An 18039-nucleotide genomic window follows, 5' to 3' on the forward strand; every position below is an offset into this window, starting at 1 on the left:
GCAGAGCCCTTAGTGGTAGCCTTACTTTAATAATAACATGTGTGTTGAAGTGGAAGCACATAATAATAATAAATGGAGACACTCTATGTTTTGAGGTAGAATTACCAAAATAGATGAATAGATAATAAACAAAACGAAGCTCATTATGAACCGAGTATTCCTCATTGAGTTTTATATTACTAAGTAAAAGTTAAGACATTGAATGAAACAAAACGGCCTACGTTACAGCGCTAAAATATCTTGAAATAAGACAAATTCAGACAATTGTTATGATAAAAGTTTAAATTGCTTTATGCAAGAAACAATGCCCATTTAAACAAAAAGTAAAGGTTGAAACGTGACTGTTAATATTACTCCATTTTCAAAGGGCAGCTCGTTGATTTGTCTAGATCCATTTATTCTAAGGTGTATTTGATTATTTTTTTTTTAAACAAAGACACGGCTTTAATTACAATCAAATTGTTGAATTAAATTATTTAATAGCAAGTCAGGATGGGTGTATCACTCCAAATTTAACCCCGTCTTATGTGAACTACAAACAGTTTAGAGTCAAAAAGTCACCACCATTCGTGTTGTGTGTACATGTATCACGCGACAACTACCTTATACAATTGCGTTTGTTAACACGATCAGTGTTGTTACACTGTACGGCCAAATAAATCAAAGTTTACAACAGATTTTCTTTTTAGAGTACGATTAGTGTGTCCATGCAAATGCCTCTATCGTTCTCCATGCTTGGGAAGCTTGCGTGAGAAGTCTTTTAAAGGAATGTGTAACTCTTCTGTGCAGAAGTTGTTGCTCTGACAAAAGTATTAAGCATGATTGATAATATTCTCAAAATGAGATTTTAGTTTACTATGTTATGATACACTAATGATTATTAACGTGAACAAAACCTCAATGTTGTGTTAAGCCTGTGTAACTTGGGTTGATCTTTTTGGGGTGAAGATTATCTGCAAACGAAATAATGTAAATCCTTGCTTGATTTGAGGAAATCAAAACCAGGATTATCAACAAAGAATATCAAAGCTTGTTTTTTTCGCCCAACCATTTGTATTTTAAATTAAATAGTAGTTCAAGGATACCACCCGAAATAAACTTAACTTATACAGGGAAAACCCAAATGGGAACTCAACTTCCATTCAACATTCAAGGCTAATGTATGAGATGGGATTGGAACCGGGGTCAACAGAGGTGAAATACAGGGACAGAAACATGAAGGTTTTTGACCCGTAGATCCGATACTTTGAAAATACGTAAAGATATTGAAAAAAAAAACTGTTTTACCAGGGAAAACCCAAACGGGAAGTAAAGCACCAATCCACATTTCAATGTTCTGGCCTGAGGTGTGATTCGAACCGGGGTCAACAAAGGTGAAAGACAGTCAAAGAAACATGAATGATTCACCTATAGGAGGCCTAAAGCCAGGTTCGTACTTTTGTGGTCCTGCTGGCTGGTACAGTGTTTAAAACCGTCTCTATTTATGAAATATGGACAAATTATTATGGACGTACGGGCAAGTGAAATGACACGATTACTGCTTTGTTTGTATATCTTTTCATGCTTGTAAGGGTTTAATGAAACTCCTATTTACGTTTTCAGTTGTTTTATACTTTGCGGCATGTGAATTGGCTTCTTGCTTTACTTCTGTGAAGCACTTTGAGCGTCTTTTAGGCGGATTCTGGTGCTATATAAACACTATTCAGTATGTCATGCAGGTTGGTCACTGAAAAGGTTAGGACAAAACATTACGGTCATTAAGAAAGGATAGCGAAGGTGAAAATAAATAAACATAGAGCTAACAAAATAAACACTCTTTCAGATAATCTGATAATCATCTGGAGTAATTAAGACCACTCCCTACTGATTTTGTCTTCTCGAAAATAAACCTCATAGCACTTATTTTATACTGAGCAGTAGTCAATACAAATGTGCTATCTGTAACTACACACGAATCGTTTTACTGAGTTGAATTCAGCAATCCCAGTCGATCAAACCGAATTGTGGTTTATTTCCATGGCGTCATTCCTACTCCAACGTCAATGAAATACTTTACCTAGATACATCCTAAAAACTAGTTCAGCACAAATCCACTTTTTCATACAAATCGCCTATTTTTCCAGCAAAACTGGAACGAAGCTTATGCTGAAGATTTGGCCAATTTGTTTACTGGATTTCCCGGATCGAACGATGCCTCGTTTCCTTTTAGTCGAAGGATTCATTTCAAATCTTCACTGCTCTTCCTCTAAGCCGTTGCATCGAAATTTGATAATGTCGCGTACAGGTAGATTGAAGGTAGGTAGAACTAGATAATGGAGCCCGGTTTTCGCTGTAGATAAATCTCGCAAACCTGACTTGATCTTGTTTGCCGCTGGATGAGAGCGTCCAAGCTCCAGGGACGATCGCTTCAAACAAAATATGAGCCGGAGCGGTGTTTACTTGGTTTCGTGTCATTTTTCCCGCGCTTTTTCCGGTGTATAATTAATGGCGCGAAAGAAGAGAGAAATGCAAAACATTGGCTTAGAGGTATGCACGGAAGGTTTACCAACCAAACAAAATCGGATGCATGCTCATCAGACGTGGATTAGCGGCGCTCGAAATGGAAATTGCATTTCGGGGGTCCAGCGAGACAGCGCGCGCGAACAGCGGGCCAAAGCACGAGCCTTGAGGGACCCGTGTGCCCATGAATTTCAAATAAGCCAGAGCTTTAAGAAGATGGCTTAGTGGTATCATTCGCTTGTGTCATGCATGTATCTCTATTCTAAAAGGATCAAGTAGGATTTACAGGCAATTCCACGTTCTCTCAGGATTTTTTCGGGAAGGGGAAGGAAAAGAAGTAAAGTGTGGGAACATAACGTATATGAACTGAGGTGGAAAAACTTAAGCATGTTTGTAACGCGGAGAACAAACCACTAGAATCGCGGTAGCTCGAGTCAGTGTTTTTGCGCTGCTTTGCCCCCGTAATCCGCGGCGGTCCCCCTGACGATCGCAACCCGGCCTGAAATTAAAACTCACAAAATCAAGCCGTTGATGTTGAGAAAACAGCCCAGTAGAGGGAAAACACAGCGGGGAACGAAAGCCAATTTCTTTGTTGTCACTCAATATTTTGCTGGTAAGCCTCATGAATTCACGGGGCTAAATATTCGTATGCTTGCAAAGCCTAGCGTAAGACCCGTATGCATTACGAACGGGGTAGAAATGATATGCGAGATGCTGCATGGCGAAGAATCTACTCTGGATTATTTCATGGCTTCGTGGAATAAAATGAAGCTATTCTCTTTCAGTTGTAATATTTTCTAAGGCGTGGGTTTTTTCTTTTCCACGGTCTTCGTCTTTTAAATGATTCTTCATCGGATTATGCTATAATTATTGGAAACCAATAAACCATTTTTGTAAACAAAAAAGGGTAACGTGAAAGATTTGTCCTGAGTAAAGGATTTAGTTGTCGATCTGACGGACGATTTGGAGCGACCAACACAAGATTGTAGTTTGCTCTTTAATCAATCCCGCCTTCGTAAACTCTGATATGGATAATGGGTGACTAAATAAATGTTTATTCTTGGGATACTAGAAGTGAGGTCGAGGCTAATGTATGCAAAAATCTTCACCTATGGGTCTTTGACTTCTGCTTTCCCATTTCCATGTCATCTGTTCTTCTTTTTCTTCATTGAGGTCCTTTTGATGTTTTTTTCGTAAAATTATGTCCGTAAAAATATTTGTGCAGATACATAATAAATATTAAGGGGAAATGTACATTTGATTACTTATAAGCGTGGAATTTATCTAGCTGTCTATTAAAAGGACATCCCGGATTTGTGTTTTGGAAAAAATCGGGTAGAATAGTAAGACATTTTGAAGATTTCATTAGTTCAACAGCAACAGCAAACAGCAGAAACAGTGACAATCTAACCAAATTAATGCAAACATTTATAAACGGAAATTATTAATTACAAAATACGTTTGAAGCAAGATTGTGAGAGTTAGCGAGTGCCAACATCTCAAAAAATAGTTAAAATATCAACATTAAATAATAATTTGGGAGGCTAACCATCCTTACTCACGGCTGATAAGTTGATATGAAAAGAACGCAACCTCAAATTGAAAGTTGTCCATATAGGGGGTACACACCAAGTCAGGAGAAAAACCACTTGTGTCATAAACAGGCCGCAGAGCACAACTATAAAATAAGTATTGCCTTAGACGGGACTCGAACCAAGGGCCACATGTAGTTGGCCCGGAGAAAAAAACCTGGCATAGGAAACGTCCAACGCACACTCTGGTATCATCGTATGACATAGGACGGGAAACGAACCAGTTGTGAGAGATGAGTGCTTTACGCACCCGCATGTAACCTTGCCCTTGGTATACAAGCAATGGAGAGCCATGATAGTATAACAACATTGTCAAAAATTGCTCTGAAGTAACCTAGTTTTTATGAAGAGGTAATTTATCACTCAAATAATAAAATACTTCAGATGAAGCCGTTTATAATGCGTCTGAAAGCACACAAAGTAATGCAACAATGTTTTTTTTTGTTCTTTCATTATTCTCTTGCAAATTCAATAACCGATTGAAAGTTAACATTTTCACTGGTTTGTTGTTATGCATGAGTTGTGATACACCAAGTGAAAACACTGGGTTGTGTCCAGTGCCTTGAATAACTTAACTCATAATACCTTGTCCTCTGCTCGCAATCCCCTTCCCTCGCAAAGGCTCTAAATCAGTAAGCTTCAGCACTCCAATCTCATCCATCCCAGGAACAAACGCCGCTGCCTCTACCACCATAGTAGTCTGCATGATTCAACCGCTTAAACCTAGCGGCTAAATTTCCTGATAACAACTCGGTAAAAGAGGTTGGAGTTTTGGAGAGAAAACTTGCCTAGAAACCTTCGTTCCCACAGATTTGTCTAGAATTAACTCCCGATTATATTTTCGCCACCTTCCACAGCATGTAACCTTCTGCCAACTCGTGAGAACTCTGGCTTGGTCTGTCTTCCCTCCTTTAGGGCGTATAGGTGCACCACAAAGGTGATTATTTCACCATAGATATCATTTTTCATTCTTCTTTTCTAAAGAAAGCCCGAAGAATTGACAAATGTTCTACTCATGGTCGACACGGTTGGAGGTCCTTGCAGAGCCCCAGAGACCATTGTTACGTATTGAAGACCAAAGATACAATAGGTAATAGAAAGAAGAAAAATGATCGTTCGCTGTGTCATCTTCTAGTGACAAATATTTCCGATAAAATTCACAAAATGAGAAAATAAAATTAGCTTTTGCAAGCTTCTTACAACCAACAGGACCAATGGCATAAATGCAAAGCGAAAAATTAGTAGACTGGCGTTTTGACCCGGTGACCCTATATCTGAGCATTTCTCGAAGCCTGCGAGAAACACTCTTCTTAAGGGTCGAAACGTCAGACATTTCACTATTGTAAGATGTTTGTAAATAAGAAATGAATGTCTACTAAGATTGGTTGTATAACAGGTAAGATGTCACTTATTGCAAAGACTTGGCCAACGTTTGAAAGTAATTCTTGCTGTACTTTTCTGGTATAATCTAAGGCTGAAAAAAAATCTACTATTAGGCTGCGTGGGCCACCCTTATTTAAACAGTATTGTCCAAGGCCCACACTTCATGTATCACAACTTCTATATCAAATAACAAACCTGTGGAAATTTAGGCTTAATCAGTCATCGGAGTCGGGAGAAAATAACGGGAAAACTCACCCTTGTATCTGCACGTTTCGCCTTGTTATGACATGTGGTTAAAATAAATCCGTAATTATCGATATCGAGAATTGATATTGTTTTACTGTTTTCTCAAAAAGGAAAGCATTTCATGGAATAATATTTCAAGAGAAGTCTTTCACCACTACCTTCTGTAAACCCTGTAAGTTATTTGTAAATCTGTGAACTTTTTTTTTCTGTACCGAAAGGGTCCAATGGCTTTAAAAATGGTTTAATTAAAATTAAATGAAACATGCGCAGAACAATACATTTTGTTTGACTCAACAGTAGCTTTTCACAAAGCATGTGTTTTTATACGGACCCGCACGTAACCGTGCTCATCCTTTACAAAGCATGTCGTTAAAAGAAAGGGAAAATTAAAACGTTTTGATCGATTGTTTGTCTGTCTGAGCAGACAAAGAAAATGCCTGCAACTTTTTCAGTTGGAATACATTATAAATAAATCGATTTTAAAAATGGAAAATTTCAGCATCGATGACCTAGAAATAAACAACCTTTCCACAGAAAGGAAAAACCAATCCCGGTTTATGAAACTGAATCAGCATTCAACGTTTGAAAGGAGTAATTTAATTTCACGAGTTTAGCATTCACTGGTCAAAAAAGATCATTCAAATTATTAGGTCGCAAAGATCATTTATATATGGGAATTTATGCATTGCATGGTGAGGTAGCAATCTATATTTGGTTTGCGGTAACACCATGTGTGTATTTACTTGCAGTGTAGATTATGTTCTTTTGAGAATTTGTCATGCTTTATACTTAAACTACAGCGGAGTAATTTGGGGGGAAATCGGGAGACTTCTCAATTTCGCCAAAAAACAGAAGCAAGAGGCTCGTCAACCATTTAGTTTCATAAATTGCTAGTATAGGATACTAGGCATTGAATTTAAAAAGTTCATCGTGGGTTTCTACTACAAAATCCTACCCATAAGGACTTTTATTCTTTACAAACTTATGGTAAAATAACCTTAGTTTTGAGACCAGAAACCTCGAGGTCTGGAAGTCGAGTAAGGGCACACTTGGTGCTGACAGACAACCGGAGGTTGCGACCGTTCATACCCGTAACCCAACCACGACCAACACGCTCAACAATTACCGCTTGACAACAATCACTTCTCTATAGAACACTAACAGAAGAAACCCTGTGTCGGAATGGAGACAATTTGCCAAAAGATTTCCCAAAGTAATTGAGAGGAAAAGAATGGACTTCCCAGTCCTCTATCTGGAAACATAAATACCCCACGCTGGTGGCTCACACACAACGGTGGAATAGTAAGAGAAAGGCACCCAACCAGGCCTGGCCTTGCTGGTATGGTCCGATGGGGGGCTTCGGTGAGAAACACGGGCGAGGTCATTCTGCCTAAACACGCTGGAATAACTCCCCTGGTAAACGGTCGCAACTAACAAGTACAATGCCTCTAATTGGATAGGTGTGGACAGGGATTTGAGGATTTTCAAGACGGCGAATGACAATTTATATTGTTATGATACGTCGGACTTGCTAATAATGCATCCTACAGTACACTCAACTCGGCAGCAATTTAAAGAAAATATTATATCACTTTTTGTAATAGTACTAATTATGGTTATGAATATACTGGTAGACTTAATCCCACAGAAAATATCTACTTTCAAATTATGTATAATTTTTTAGGGTGGAAGCTTATGATTGAATCCCTGTAATATGTAATTGTGCAATCATGTATAATCCATATAAGTGTAGTACATGCCCGCAGGTACTTGTCAATTAGTTTGTTCATATCTGTATGTTTAAATTAGTTCTTGTTAATACCATGTGCATTGAGAAGGGTTGTTGTAGCCTCCATGTGGTATGGTCGCAGACGGCATCCTTTCTATTGTCTACAAGCTTTGCGTTGAAAGCCACTGGACACCTTTGGTAACTATCAAAGACCAGTATTCTCACTTGGTGTATCTCACCAATTTGAGCTCAATTGGTCGTTGAAGTTGCGAGAGAATGAGGAAAAAACACCCTTGTTGCAAAAAAAGTGCTTTCAGATGCCTAATAAAATGCTTCAGGCCTGAAGTCTTTTAGTATTGAAGTGAGAAATTATCTCTTTCGATAAAACGACAATACACTTCAGGAGCAATTCCGCACAATGTTTTATACTATATTATCAGCAGCTCTCCATTGCTCATTAAGTTTGAGAATTAATTGACTCTTCCTCCAAAACATTGACAGAAATCCCTGTAAAAAGAATTCCTTACTGACACTTGACCAAAACCAATTCATCCCAGATGTATCGAATTATGCTCTGCCGGTTCACTTGTCTTCAAAGTCAACTCCCAATCCATCCAAATCTTGATATTGCTAATTTTGACAGACTTATCGGTGGTGAAATTTCCACAAATCCTTGTCGACAATAATAATATTTTGTCTTTGTTTAAAGGATTCACAGCTGAAACTACACCCTTGTAACCAACTATTATCACCGTAAATAATAATTCTTTAAATCCAAGTCAAAACCATGTTCATCTTTTGTCGAGGTTTAAAAGATTCAACGATCGAAACTCATGAATCCCCTTCGATCCAAGAGTACGAGATCTGGTTTATGTTGGGCGCATCGTCTGATAAATCCGACGGGTTAATCTGCCGAAATCGCTCCGGTCCTGTCCCAGGCTTAGCCCTGGCTTAGCCCGGCTGGTGCCTCCACATCCTTGGTAAAATCTTATCTGAAGAAAGGGCACTTATTCACACAAATTTAATCCCCTGCGGTTTTCTAAATTGCCCACTACAGAAGTTATGTTTGTGTGGGGTTGGTGGCTGGAACCACCCTGCGCGGACGACATTTCTCGACAACACTCACAAGTGTCATTTTTTGCCGCCACAAAAGTTCTGCGTTCGATCAATGTCTTGTTTCAGCCACTTACGAACGATTTGTTGGCGGTTTATTTTGCCTTGTGATAAGTCCGAAAATAACCATTACGTTTTTCTCTGATGATAAGGCTCGAATAACCATTACGCTGTTCCACGTTTGAAGGCAATAACTGCCAATCAGTTTGTTTTCATCGATTTGAAATGATTTTAAAGGAATTTATAAATAAATTTAAAGGTCGAGTACACAATATAGAAACTGAGAATGTGGCTGTTTCGTTACATAGGGCTCTTGGCTGAAACATGTCTTACTGGAGACGAGATGAACAAACCGCATGAAACGTTGAGAGAATGTTTGAAGTTTTTGCTCTACACGGAACCCTCACTTAATGGGAAAAAAAATAACATATAATGCCCTTTTTCAAATGTGTTTGTAGAAAAAGGGTTTCTTCATTACATCAAACCAAATTACTTTTTTTTATCTGCTACCTTTTTTTTAGGTTTTGTTGAAATTCATTTTAGGGTGAAATCCACAGCTTCAAATCTCACTCAAAAATCATTAACAGTCGTTCGTTGGATATGACCTTCAAGAATATTTGGGTTATTTTTCACTTATATTTTTTTGTGGGGGGGGGGTCCTTGTTTACGTCACTTGGTATCCATTAGTAACTGGATTCATATTTCGCCTCGGGGTATAACGGATGTTATGGTAACTATCAGAAAAAATGTTTACAATAATCGTTTGTGTTTGTTGTTTACCATTCTGTGTTGCAGTTGACAGATCAGATAGGGGGGGGATTGTTTTAGATAGAGAGGGGCTTGACAGCATACATGGGTTCTATCACAGTTTTGGTTAAAAAAAAAATAAGTTTGTGTTGTTCTCGTGTGTTTCTGGGTGTTTATTCTGATCCCATGTCGGGATTAAGATCATTCTTACAAAGGCACTACTGAGTCTCTAAACTGGTTGTAATTGTCGCTTGGTGTAGTTGTAGTCCTACACATAAAGAAAAACACATCAACTTGGGGTTAAAGTAACCTGCTTTCCACACATAGAGTGGATATACTCGAAACAAACAAAAAACGATTATGAAAGGTATTTAAGAAAACGAAGACATGAAACAATAAGAAAGCTGTCAGTGAACGTAACAGTGACGTAAAATTGCGCCCTCTATTGGTTGTTGTTTCTTTTGTTGGACACGCGCTCACGTATTAAACAATTTGAAGAAAGAAACGCTGAAGTTAAAATGTAGATAAAAAGTGCCTAATTATGAAGTTATTTACACTCATTCACTAATCCCAACAGAGCTCGATGCGAAAAGAGTGACCTCAGAGAGACGAAATATCCTAGTAAAATTACTAACGCTGATGAACATGAGTCTTTATTTCCTAAAGAGTCATATGCTATCATGTTTCACCCTAACACCGATGTATATTACAAAACTGTATACTCGGTCCTGTCCCCGCGGTTCTGTGAACAAAACTCACAGGGACAAGCACGAATTATGTTACTGAAAACCTCCCCCCCCCCCTCATAACATTAATCTATTATTTCCATAGTGCAAACCCAGGTGCTTTCGTGTCTTACCATAAAGAATATACGAATAATACAACTTTCAAAAAGCATTATTCTATACAACAATGTCATGTATAGAATGTTGCTTTTTGAAAATTGAATTATTCGTGGTTAGAAGAATACACCCAATAGATTAATAAGACTTCAAACCCATTGAATATGTGTCATTGTGTCTTATTTTCACACGGTTACAAAGTTTAGATATATAACACTCCATTTGTCGGCAAACCTTGTTCTAGTTTGTGTGCTACTCATCAGTAATACGCTGTAGTGTGAAAAATAGTTTAATGTCCTGACGTTTCGACCTGAGCAGAGTCTTTCTCAAAGGCTAAAATTACAACAAAACAAACAAGAACAGATATACATTTCGTCGCAGACCTGTCGCCACAAGTATTTGCAAAGCTTGTAGCTTCGGTATCGCTTGGAAAGCCCCAATACCCTGTTCTCCACCTCCATGGACCTGGTTCGAATCCCACCTCTCAGACAAAAAGCATTGTATCAATCCCCTCCCCCATCAACTGTCAGAGTTTACGATCCTCCCTCCCAAATCAACAACTAAACATTTTCTTCGTAGACCTGTCGCCATCTGCAAAGCTTATAGCTTCTGTGTATCGCTTGGACAGCCCCAATACCCTGCTCTCCACCTCTGTGGACCTGGTTCGAATCCCACCACAAGCTGAAGCTTCGCATTCAATCACTCCCAACATCAGTGTATAGGATTCTCCCTACCAAATCAACAACTAAACATTTTGTCGCTAACCTGTCGCCACGAGTATCTGCAAAGCTGATATAGCTTCTGCATCGATTGGAAAGCCTCAGCATGTTGCTCACCTCCGTGGACCCAGTTCGAACCCCAACTCAGTAAAGCATATCTTTGTACCACTCTCCCAACCAGGCAGTGTCTGTGTTTAAAATTCGCCCTCCCAAATCGACAACTGGACATTTCTTAGCAGACCTGTTGCCATGCTGCAACGCCGGATAGCTTATTTACCACTTGGAAAGCCTCAGCATGCTTTTCACATCCATGTGCTCAGACTCGAGTCTCGCATTGCATGAGTCCCCACCAAGCCTCCCTCTCAAATCATCAACTAAACATTTCTTGGCAGACCTGTCGCCACAAGTATCTGCTAAGCCTGGTAGCTTTGTTTCATCACCAGACACAGACATCAATAAATATAAAAACAAATTGGTCTTTGATCAGAGCTTACAGGTTTTAATTAAGACTTAGGGACGATCCACCGGACTTAAAGCCATCGGCTCAACTTTAACGAGATTTGAGACATTATCCGTGAAATTAAATTATTTTAAAAAGACATTAGGTATCCTGAAAATGGTTTGGAAATTATAATGGCATACCCGTAGGAATTGGAATGAACATGTTACGCTTGATTGATTCTGTGTCCAATTGTTAGTGTGCGATAATAATGCGGGTTGCCTTTGTGAGATGGAACATGGAAGGTTTTTATGCGTGGGAATTTAAAAAGAAGAAAACAAAATTGTGTGAAGTCAACAGTGTATTTAACATGTATATTGCGTGTCTGTTCCTGAAATGTTTTGATCGGCAGACTTAACCTTTAGGTTATTTGACAGTTTACATTCCCTCCTTAGTATTGCCTTCTTATCTTTTTTATGTGTAGTTTTTATGAACTTTAGGGGAGAAATAAAAAAAAAATATAAATAGCACTGTGAGACCGTACTTTTTCATAGTAGTTTTTAGCGATTTCGTTTTTCAGTTCTAAATATTAGTTTTTTTTACTTTTCTGACTCGTTGCAATTGTTTGTGTGGTGTTTCATTTGTATATTTTTTTTATATTTCGATGTTATCATTTTTGGTATTATTGTTTATTTCGTCATTTACCTACTTACTTGTTTAATTATATGTTGTTGGTTTTTTTACTATTCATTTATTCATTTTATTTAATATATAGTTATTTATTAAATAAGTTAATATTTTTAAAATGCTATTTTGCTTATTGGCGCCAAACATGTTCCTTTGACATTATTTTTAACTATAAAGTTTGTGAAAATCAGGCTCGGATGTACGAACTTACAAACAAAAGTGTAAATTCGTCACAATGTTTAATTGAAAAACTCGACAAAATCATTACTAATTTGTTGTGTTTTTATTATTTCTTTAATATTTTTCCTCTTTGGAAGGTGAAAAAAAAACTACTTACTTTACGATTCGCCTTATGTAGCTTTGCCAGACCATTGCAATTTAAAAAGCAATTAAAGGCCGTATGGTCTCTAAATTGAAGATTTAATCGGCAACTATGATCTCTCTTTTAGGGCTGAGCTCCATTTTAGTCTTTTCATTCTCTGAAGGCGCAAATAAATTATTCCTGCATTTATTCACACACGAAGGACTTGTGTGGGTTTAGTTTTATGGATGGATTTTCAATTGGAAAAGATTATGTTGAACCGCGTTGAACTTTAAGGGTAGAGTACTATTTGATCTCAGTGAATAGAAACAAATCATCATTTGAAATCAATAATATAGACACTGTAAACTGGGGATATTTTATTTAAAAAAATTCCTTTTGAGTAATACTTTCGTTCTTTTAAAATGTCGATGATTACGATCCTTTAAATGTAGATAATACAATGAACTTAACCTGTCCTCTCGCGTTTGTTAGTCATCGCCGACAATCCGTAGCGAATTATGTCCATGCACGAAGAATAATCCCTAATAGGAATACACAATCTTAGAATAGAAGCGTTGGGGGATACGTTTTTCAATTTCAAATTTTTGATACGAAAAACTGATACCTTTTCCCACAATCACATACATTTCTAAGTGGAATGGTTCTCAAAATGCTTTATCCTATTTAAAACCTGCTAGGCTTCTTTCTATCCAATAGTCTTATAGACTCGAGTTGAAACCAACGGTTCTTTTCAGAACCACCCCAACTCATTAGAGATAGTCATTACATGGTGTTACCGCAAACCTTTCAATATCTTATAGACTGCGCAAGTCTCGCGCATATCGGGACGCGAAAGCACATCAAACGAAAAACTTCATTCTTTCTAAAGTCAAATCTTTGCTTTGAATTATAGTTAAAATGAATTTCAATAGTGATTACCAAACATACTGCAAGATGTGTGAGTTGAAAATGATTGGGCTCAAAACTCACCACTTCTCTTTTCCATTTTGGTTTTCGAAAACTCTGTTAACTGTTCAACAGCCGTGCCAATATGGTCACTCAGTTGCTTTCCAAGGTGCTCCTCCATTGGACTCAACGCGGACCTACCAACTCCATTGCTCGATTGAGGGCGCTTTGCTACTTCCCCAGACGACACCGAACTCGTTTGGAATCCAGTGTAAGGGGGAGCCGCGCCCCATGAGGCGTTAGACGTCGTTTCTCCCTGGTAGTGGAACGCGTCTTGGTTGGTGTGTTTCTTGGGGCTGGAGCTACTCATCTTCAGGCAGCTCTCTGGGTTGGGTGAGCCCTTTGGTGATGGGAGAGTTTTCATTCCGTAGAGTGAGTAGGTGGGGTTCATCTGATCTGAGGTCAGTCCGGGTGTCTTGGGCTCCAAGTGACCCATGGATGAATCGGCAAGTCGGAACATTATTCTCCTTCAAGACAAAAAAATCCAAAAATATTACAATCAACTGATAATAAGCTGGTTGATATTGCACGAAGCTAATAGATGCGGGTGACTACATAACCGTATCCATTTATTGGTAAAGGATTCGAAAGCTAGAAACTTTTATGATCGGTGGTTACACTCGTTTGTTTCGACACCTTACTCGGGCACCCCTATAGTAAACAAAGATGTTATAGATATTTAAAGGCAGTGGACACTATTGGTAATTACTCAAAATAGTTATTAGTATAAAACCTTTCTTGGTGACGAGTAATGGGGAGAGTTTGATGGTATAAAACATTGTGAGAAACGGCTCCCTCTGAAGTGCCATAGTTTTCGAGAAAGAAGTAATTTTCCACGAATTTGATTTCGAGACCTCAGATTTAGAACTTGAGGTCTCGAAATCAACCATCTAAACGCACACAACTTTGTGTGACAAGGGTTATTTTTCTTTCATTATTATCTCGAAACTTCGACGACCGATTGAGCTCAAATTTTCACAGGTTTGTTATTTTATGCATATGTTGAGATACACAAACTGTGAAGGCTAGTCTTTGACAATTACCAATAGTGTCCACTGGCTTTAACATTTCAAATCTTTCTGGTCTAAGGTTCGAATCCAACCAACAAGAGTTGTTGCTGTTCCGGTGGACAATCCATATTAACGGTAACACGAGACGTGACAAAGGAAGGAACTCGCACAGGAAATTATAAATTAAAGAACCTGTGTTTAGACAAGTAGACTTCACCAAGTCCTTCTGCGTAACTGTGTTGTGATTGACACGACCACAATTAGCATCACCTTTACTAGTCATTGGATTAAGTGTAATCTTAAAGGATTTATTCAACCACAGTCAGGCGACTGAAAAGGGTTGGCGAAAGACACGCCCAATGTTGCCGCGTGAGATTGGCTAAAAAGAGAACTTGCTACGTCATCATAACTTAAAGGGAGGATCTTTGATAGTCGTTCAAAAGTAAATGACCATTATACTAGCTAATAAAATGCAATTGAAGAGCTGTTGACATGAAGAGACCCTGTTTGAGACAATCCCTGTTGAAGTAATGTAGTTTTAGAGAAGGAAGTATTTGTTTCACCAAACAATAATTAGAGGAAGGCTTTCAAGGCACGAAGCCTTTCTAACCCAGAGTGGTGAGCTAAATGGTACCCTACAAGGCAATTCTTTCGAAAGGGGAACAATACAGCAACAATAACAGGACCCCACAAAGAGGATCCGTAAATATGTGTGGATGCTTTCGTGTACAAAACAATGAGGAAACAAGAGGTGTCCTCAGATTACACCAATGTGAGTAGGTGTATACATTCAAACCGGAGACCTATAACAAAAGAGGACAATAGAGTACACGGTTCAGGAAAGGTCCATAGTTGGAAAACGTGTCAAAACCAAAGGGAGCTGTTTCATTATAAACAAAAGAGAGACAATAGGAGGTCCACGGTTGCAGGCGTATACACTTCCGTGCGTGGTTTTCTTCGTGTGAGGTTTTGGGGGAGGGGGGTCCATCTTGGGGGGAAAAAAACTAGAAAAAACCCACAACAAACATAAAGTAAAGAGAGATCTAATTTTAAATGACTTTGATCCGGAAGGTGTTAATTACAGCTTATCTGACGAGTAGCAACCATCCATGTTGTATCACATTAACGAATTGCTACCGGTGATTGTAGCGAGCAACGCCCAGGGGGAACGGCACGCTGGCACGGTGCAGGAAGACGCCGAGGTGATTCGGCGAAACCTTCGGAATGTTGGATGGTCATCAGGGCGTGGGTTCGACTCACAGTCATGACAGCTGTGTCCTTGAGCAAGACACTCAAAGGCACCAGGGGTGGATTTCTCAAAGAGTTAAGACTCGTCTTATCTCGAGTTAGGATGAGGTACTCGTCCAAGCTTAGAAATAGCCTTAAGTTTTGTAATAATAATAATATAATATCGAAGTCTTATATAGCGCACGTATCTACCAAACAAGGTACTCAAGGCGCTGAGGATATACAAACTTTCATAAAGATAGGTTATTGCAGTGATGAATATTCTGAGGCCCAATTATTTAGCACCTTATAAGGGTTTACAAGGTGCTACAAGGTGTATACCTCCTAGTCCCAAGAACTAGTCCCATGTTCTTGGTGAAATCCACCCCTGGACACCTTTGGTAATTGACAAAGACCAGTCTTCTCACTTGGTGTATCCCAACACATGCATACAATAACAAATCTGTGAAAATTTTGGCTCAATTGCTCATTAAAGTTGCAAGAGTATAATGAAAGAAAAAAAACAATCATTATGCCGAAATCTTTAAACTATTGTGGCCTTGAATGGAAACATAGGACATAAGTTTTAACGTCAAATTTCATTAAATATATCACGATTTTCCCCAATTCTGACGTCAAATCTGATGGTCTCGTGGCTTTAATCTGCAATTTACCTCCGACTTTCCCGTGAAATTTGACGTCAATGTTAATTTCGTCTCGTGTGTCCTTCAATGGCTACCGTTATGAAACCTTTTCTATCCCAAAACCAAACATTCCACAAATTAAATAATCTATTAGATCTTTTTAATTATACAATTTGGTTTAGCTGGAATTAAATAGATTATTCATTTGATATTTTGAGCTAGCTGCGAAATTACAAAAAGATTTAAAAATGTATTGATCGGTCATTTTGCGCTCACATCCACGATAGACAAAATGTGCAATATATTAATACAAGTGTAACCTCGTATTATAAAGATGACTAATATTACAATAAAAGCTCGTAAAAAATCCTCAGACATGGATAAATACATGGTTTGAACAAAGAGCAATTTGCATTACTTCATTTTTAATACCATAAGCCAGGAATCTACTTTCGTATAACTATAGAGCAACTTGAATAATTTATGAAAGTCAAACAGTATTTAGGACACTTCAGAGCTCTAGACAAGTGCTTGTAAAATATTCGTTAAAAAAAAAAAAACAGCCCAAGGTTAACCATTCTCAATTCATTATTTGTATTCAATTGTATTCGGAAATGTGTTTGAATTACCATTTTGTATTGTGGTTGCGCAGTCTTACCGGCGCACTGAACTTACGTTCAGGGTTAAATTTCATAGGGCTGCTTAAGCAGAAAATATTGCTTAACAGTTTCCTGCTAATTAAATATTTCATGTACTCAATCTAAGCTACGTGGATGGGGTTGGGGTGGGTAACACCACACCACATATCAAGTCCCAAAATGAAAGACAGCCCGTCAAACAAACAATGAATTAATAAATATTAATTGATACAAACTAAATTGGTACATTGTTTTAAAAAAAAAAATCAAACAAAAAATTTTACGTTATTTGCTTTTTACCGCAGTGAGGATAATACAAATGCTCAACACGTATTCTTTGTAACAGGCAGATAAACAACACAATACAATAATCATTGTATACCAAAAGCATTTATATGAAATGAAGAGGGTAATAATAATTGAAGTGAATACTTTCATATGTTAATCCTTTAGTCCCTCTAACCATGCAGTGGATTAAGCATAGTACTGATAAGTACGTTTACACTGACCATAAAAACACCCAGCAATCTTCAAACACTCCGTTAATCTTACCTGCCTATCCTTTACAGCAAAGCGAGACTAGAAGCTCCCTTGGTCGCACCAGCTCCCTTCGGATACCTACAATAGCTCCTACTTCAAGTCCAGTAACACTTCATCTAAAAACAGCAGCACACAAATAAAACCCAGTCAGCAGCTAATTAGCGTAATAACCTATTATTCAGCCCTACCCGCAACAAAATACTGATTATCTCGAGTGACTATTAAAAGTTATGAACAGCTCCGAGAGCGTGTTGTTTTCGGAGTGTTTAGGGATACCACTGCCGTCAATATGCAACAACCATCGGGTGTTATACTCATCAATGAACAGGCCCACCTACAACCTTCCCAAAAATAGTCCCCTTGTCAAATTAAAAGTGTCTGATGATCAATAACGCCTTCTATTAAGTACACTCACAGTTTGAGTGAATTCTTGCCATAAGGCCGGGATTAGTCGGTGAGTTTATAGCGTAAGTATTTGGAAAACTAATTATGCGTCAATCATCACAATGATTGTGTCTTTTTTTTATGGAGAACAAACTTAATTTTAGATGTTAAATTTGCATCGGGGATAAAGAATATTAATTTTGGTTTTTACCCATCGGTGTATGGGTAAAAACCAAAATTAACAAACTTAATTTTGTAAAGGGAAATATATTCTCAAACATGCATCCCTGTGGAGACTTCTTTTGTTCTTTTCAATGTCCCTGTAGTTAA

The 18039-nt window shown here is 38.2% G+C and overlaps 1 protein-coding gene across 2 annotated transcripts in view; it reads right to left on the reverse strand.

The window, feature by feature from the left end:
- The window catches only part of LOC117303815 (pituitary homeobox x-like), a 37845-nt gene that overhangs the window by 17203 nt on the left and 2603 nt on the right, over nucleotides 1-18039 (reverse strand). For both annotated transcript variants that reach the window (XM_033788182.1, XM_033788183.1), the window contains 2 exons: nucleotides 17338-17441; nucleotides 13291-13733 (listed from right to left, as the gene is read on the reverse strand). In XM_033788182.1, the coding sequence (XP_033644073.1) occupies nucleotides 13291-13726 (436 nt within the window). In that variant the 5' untranslated portion in view covers nucleotides 13727-13733; nucleotides 17338-17441. The remainder of the gene's footprint in view (nucleotides 1-13290; nucleotides 13734-17337; nucleotides 17442-18039) is intronic.

Source organism: Asterias rubens, chromosome 20 (assembly GCF_902459465.1).
Source record: "Asterias rubens chromosome 20, eAstRub1.3, whole genome shotgun sequence".
NCBI lineage: Eukaryota > Metazoa > Echinodermata > Asteroidea > Forcipulatida > Asteriidae > Asterias > Asterias rubens.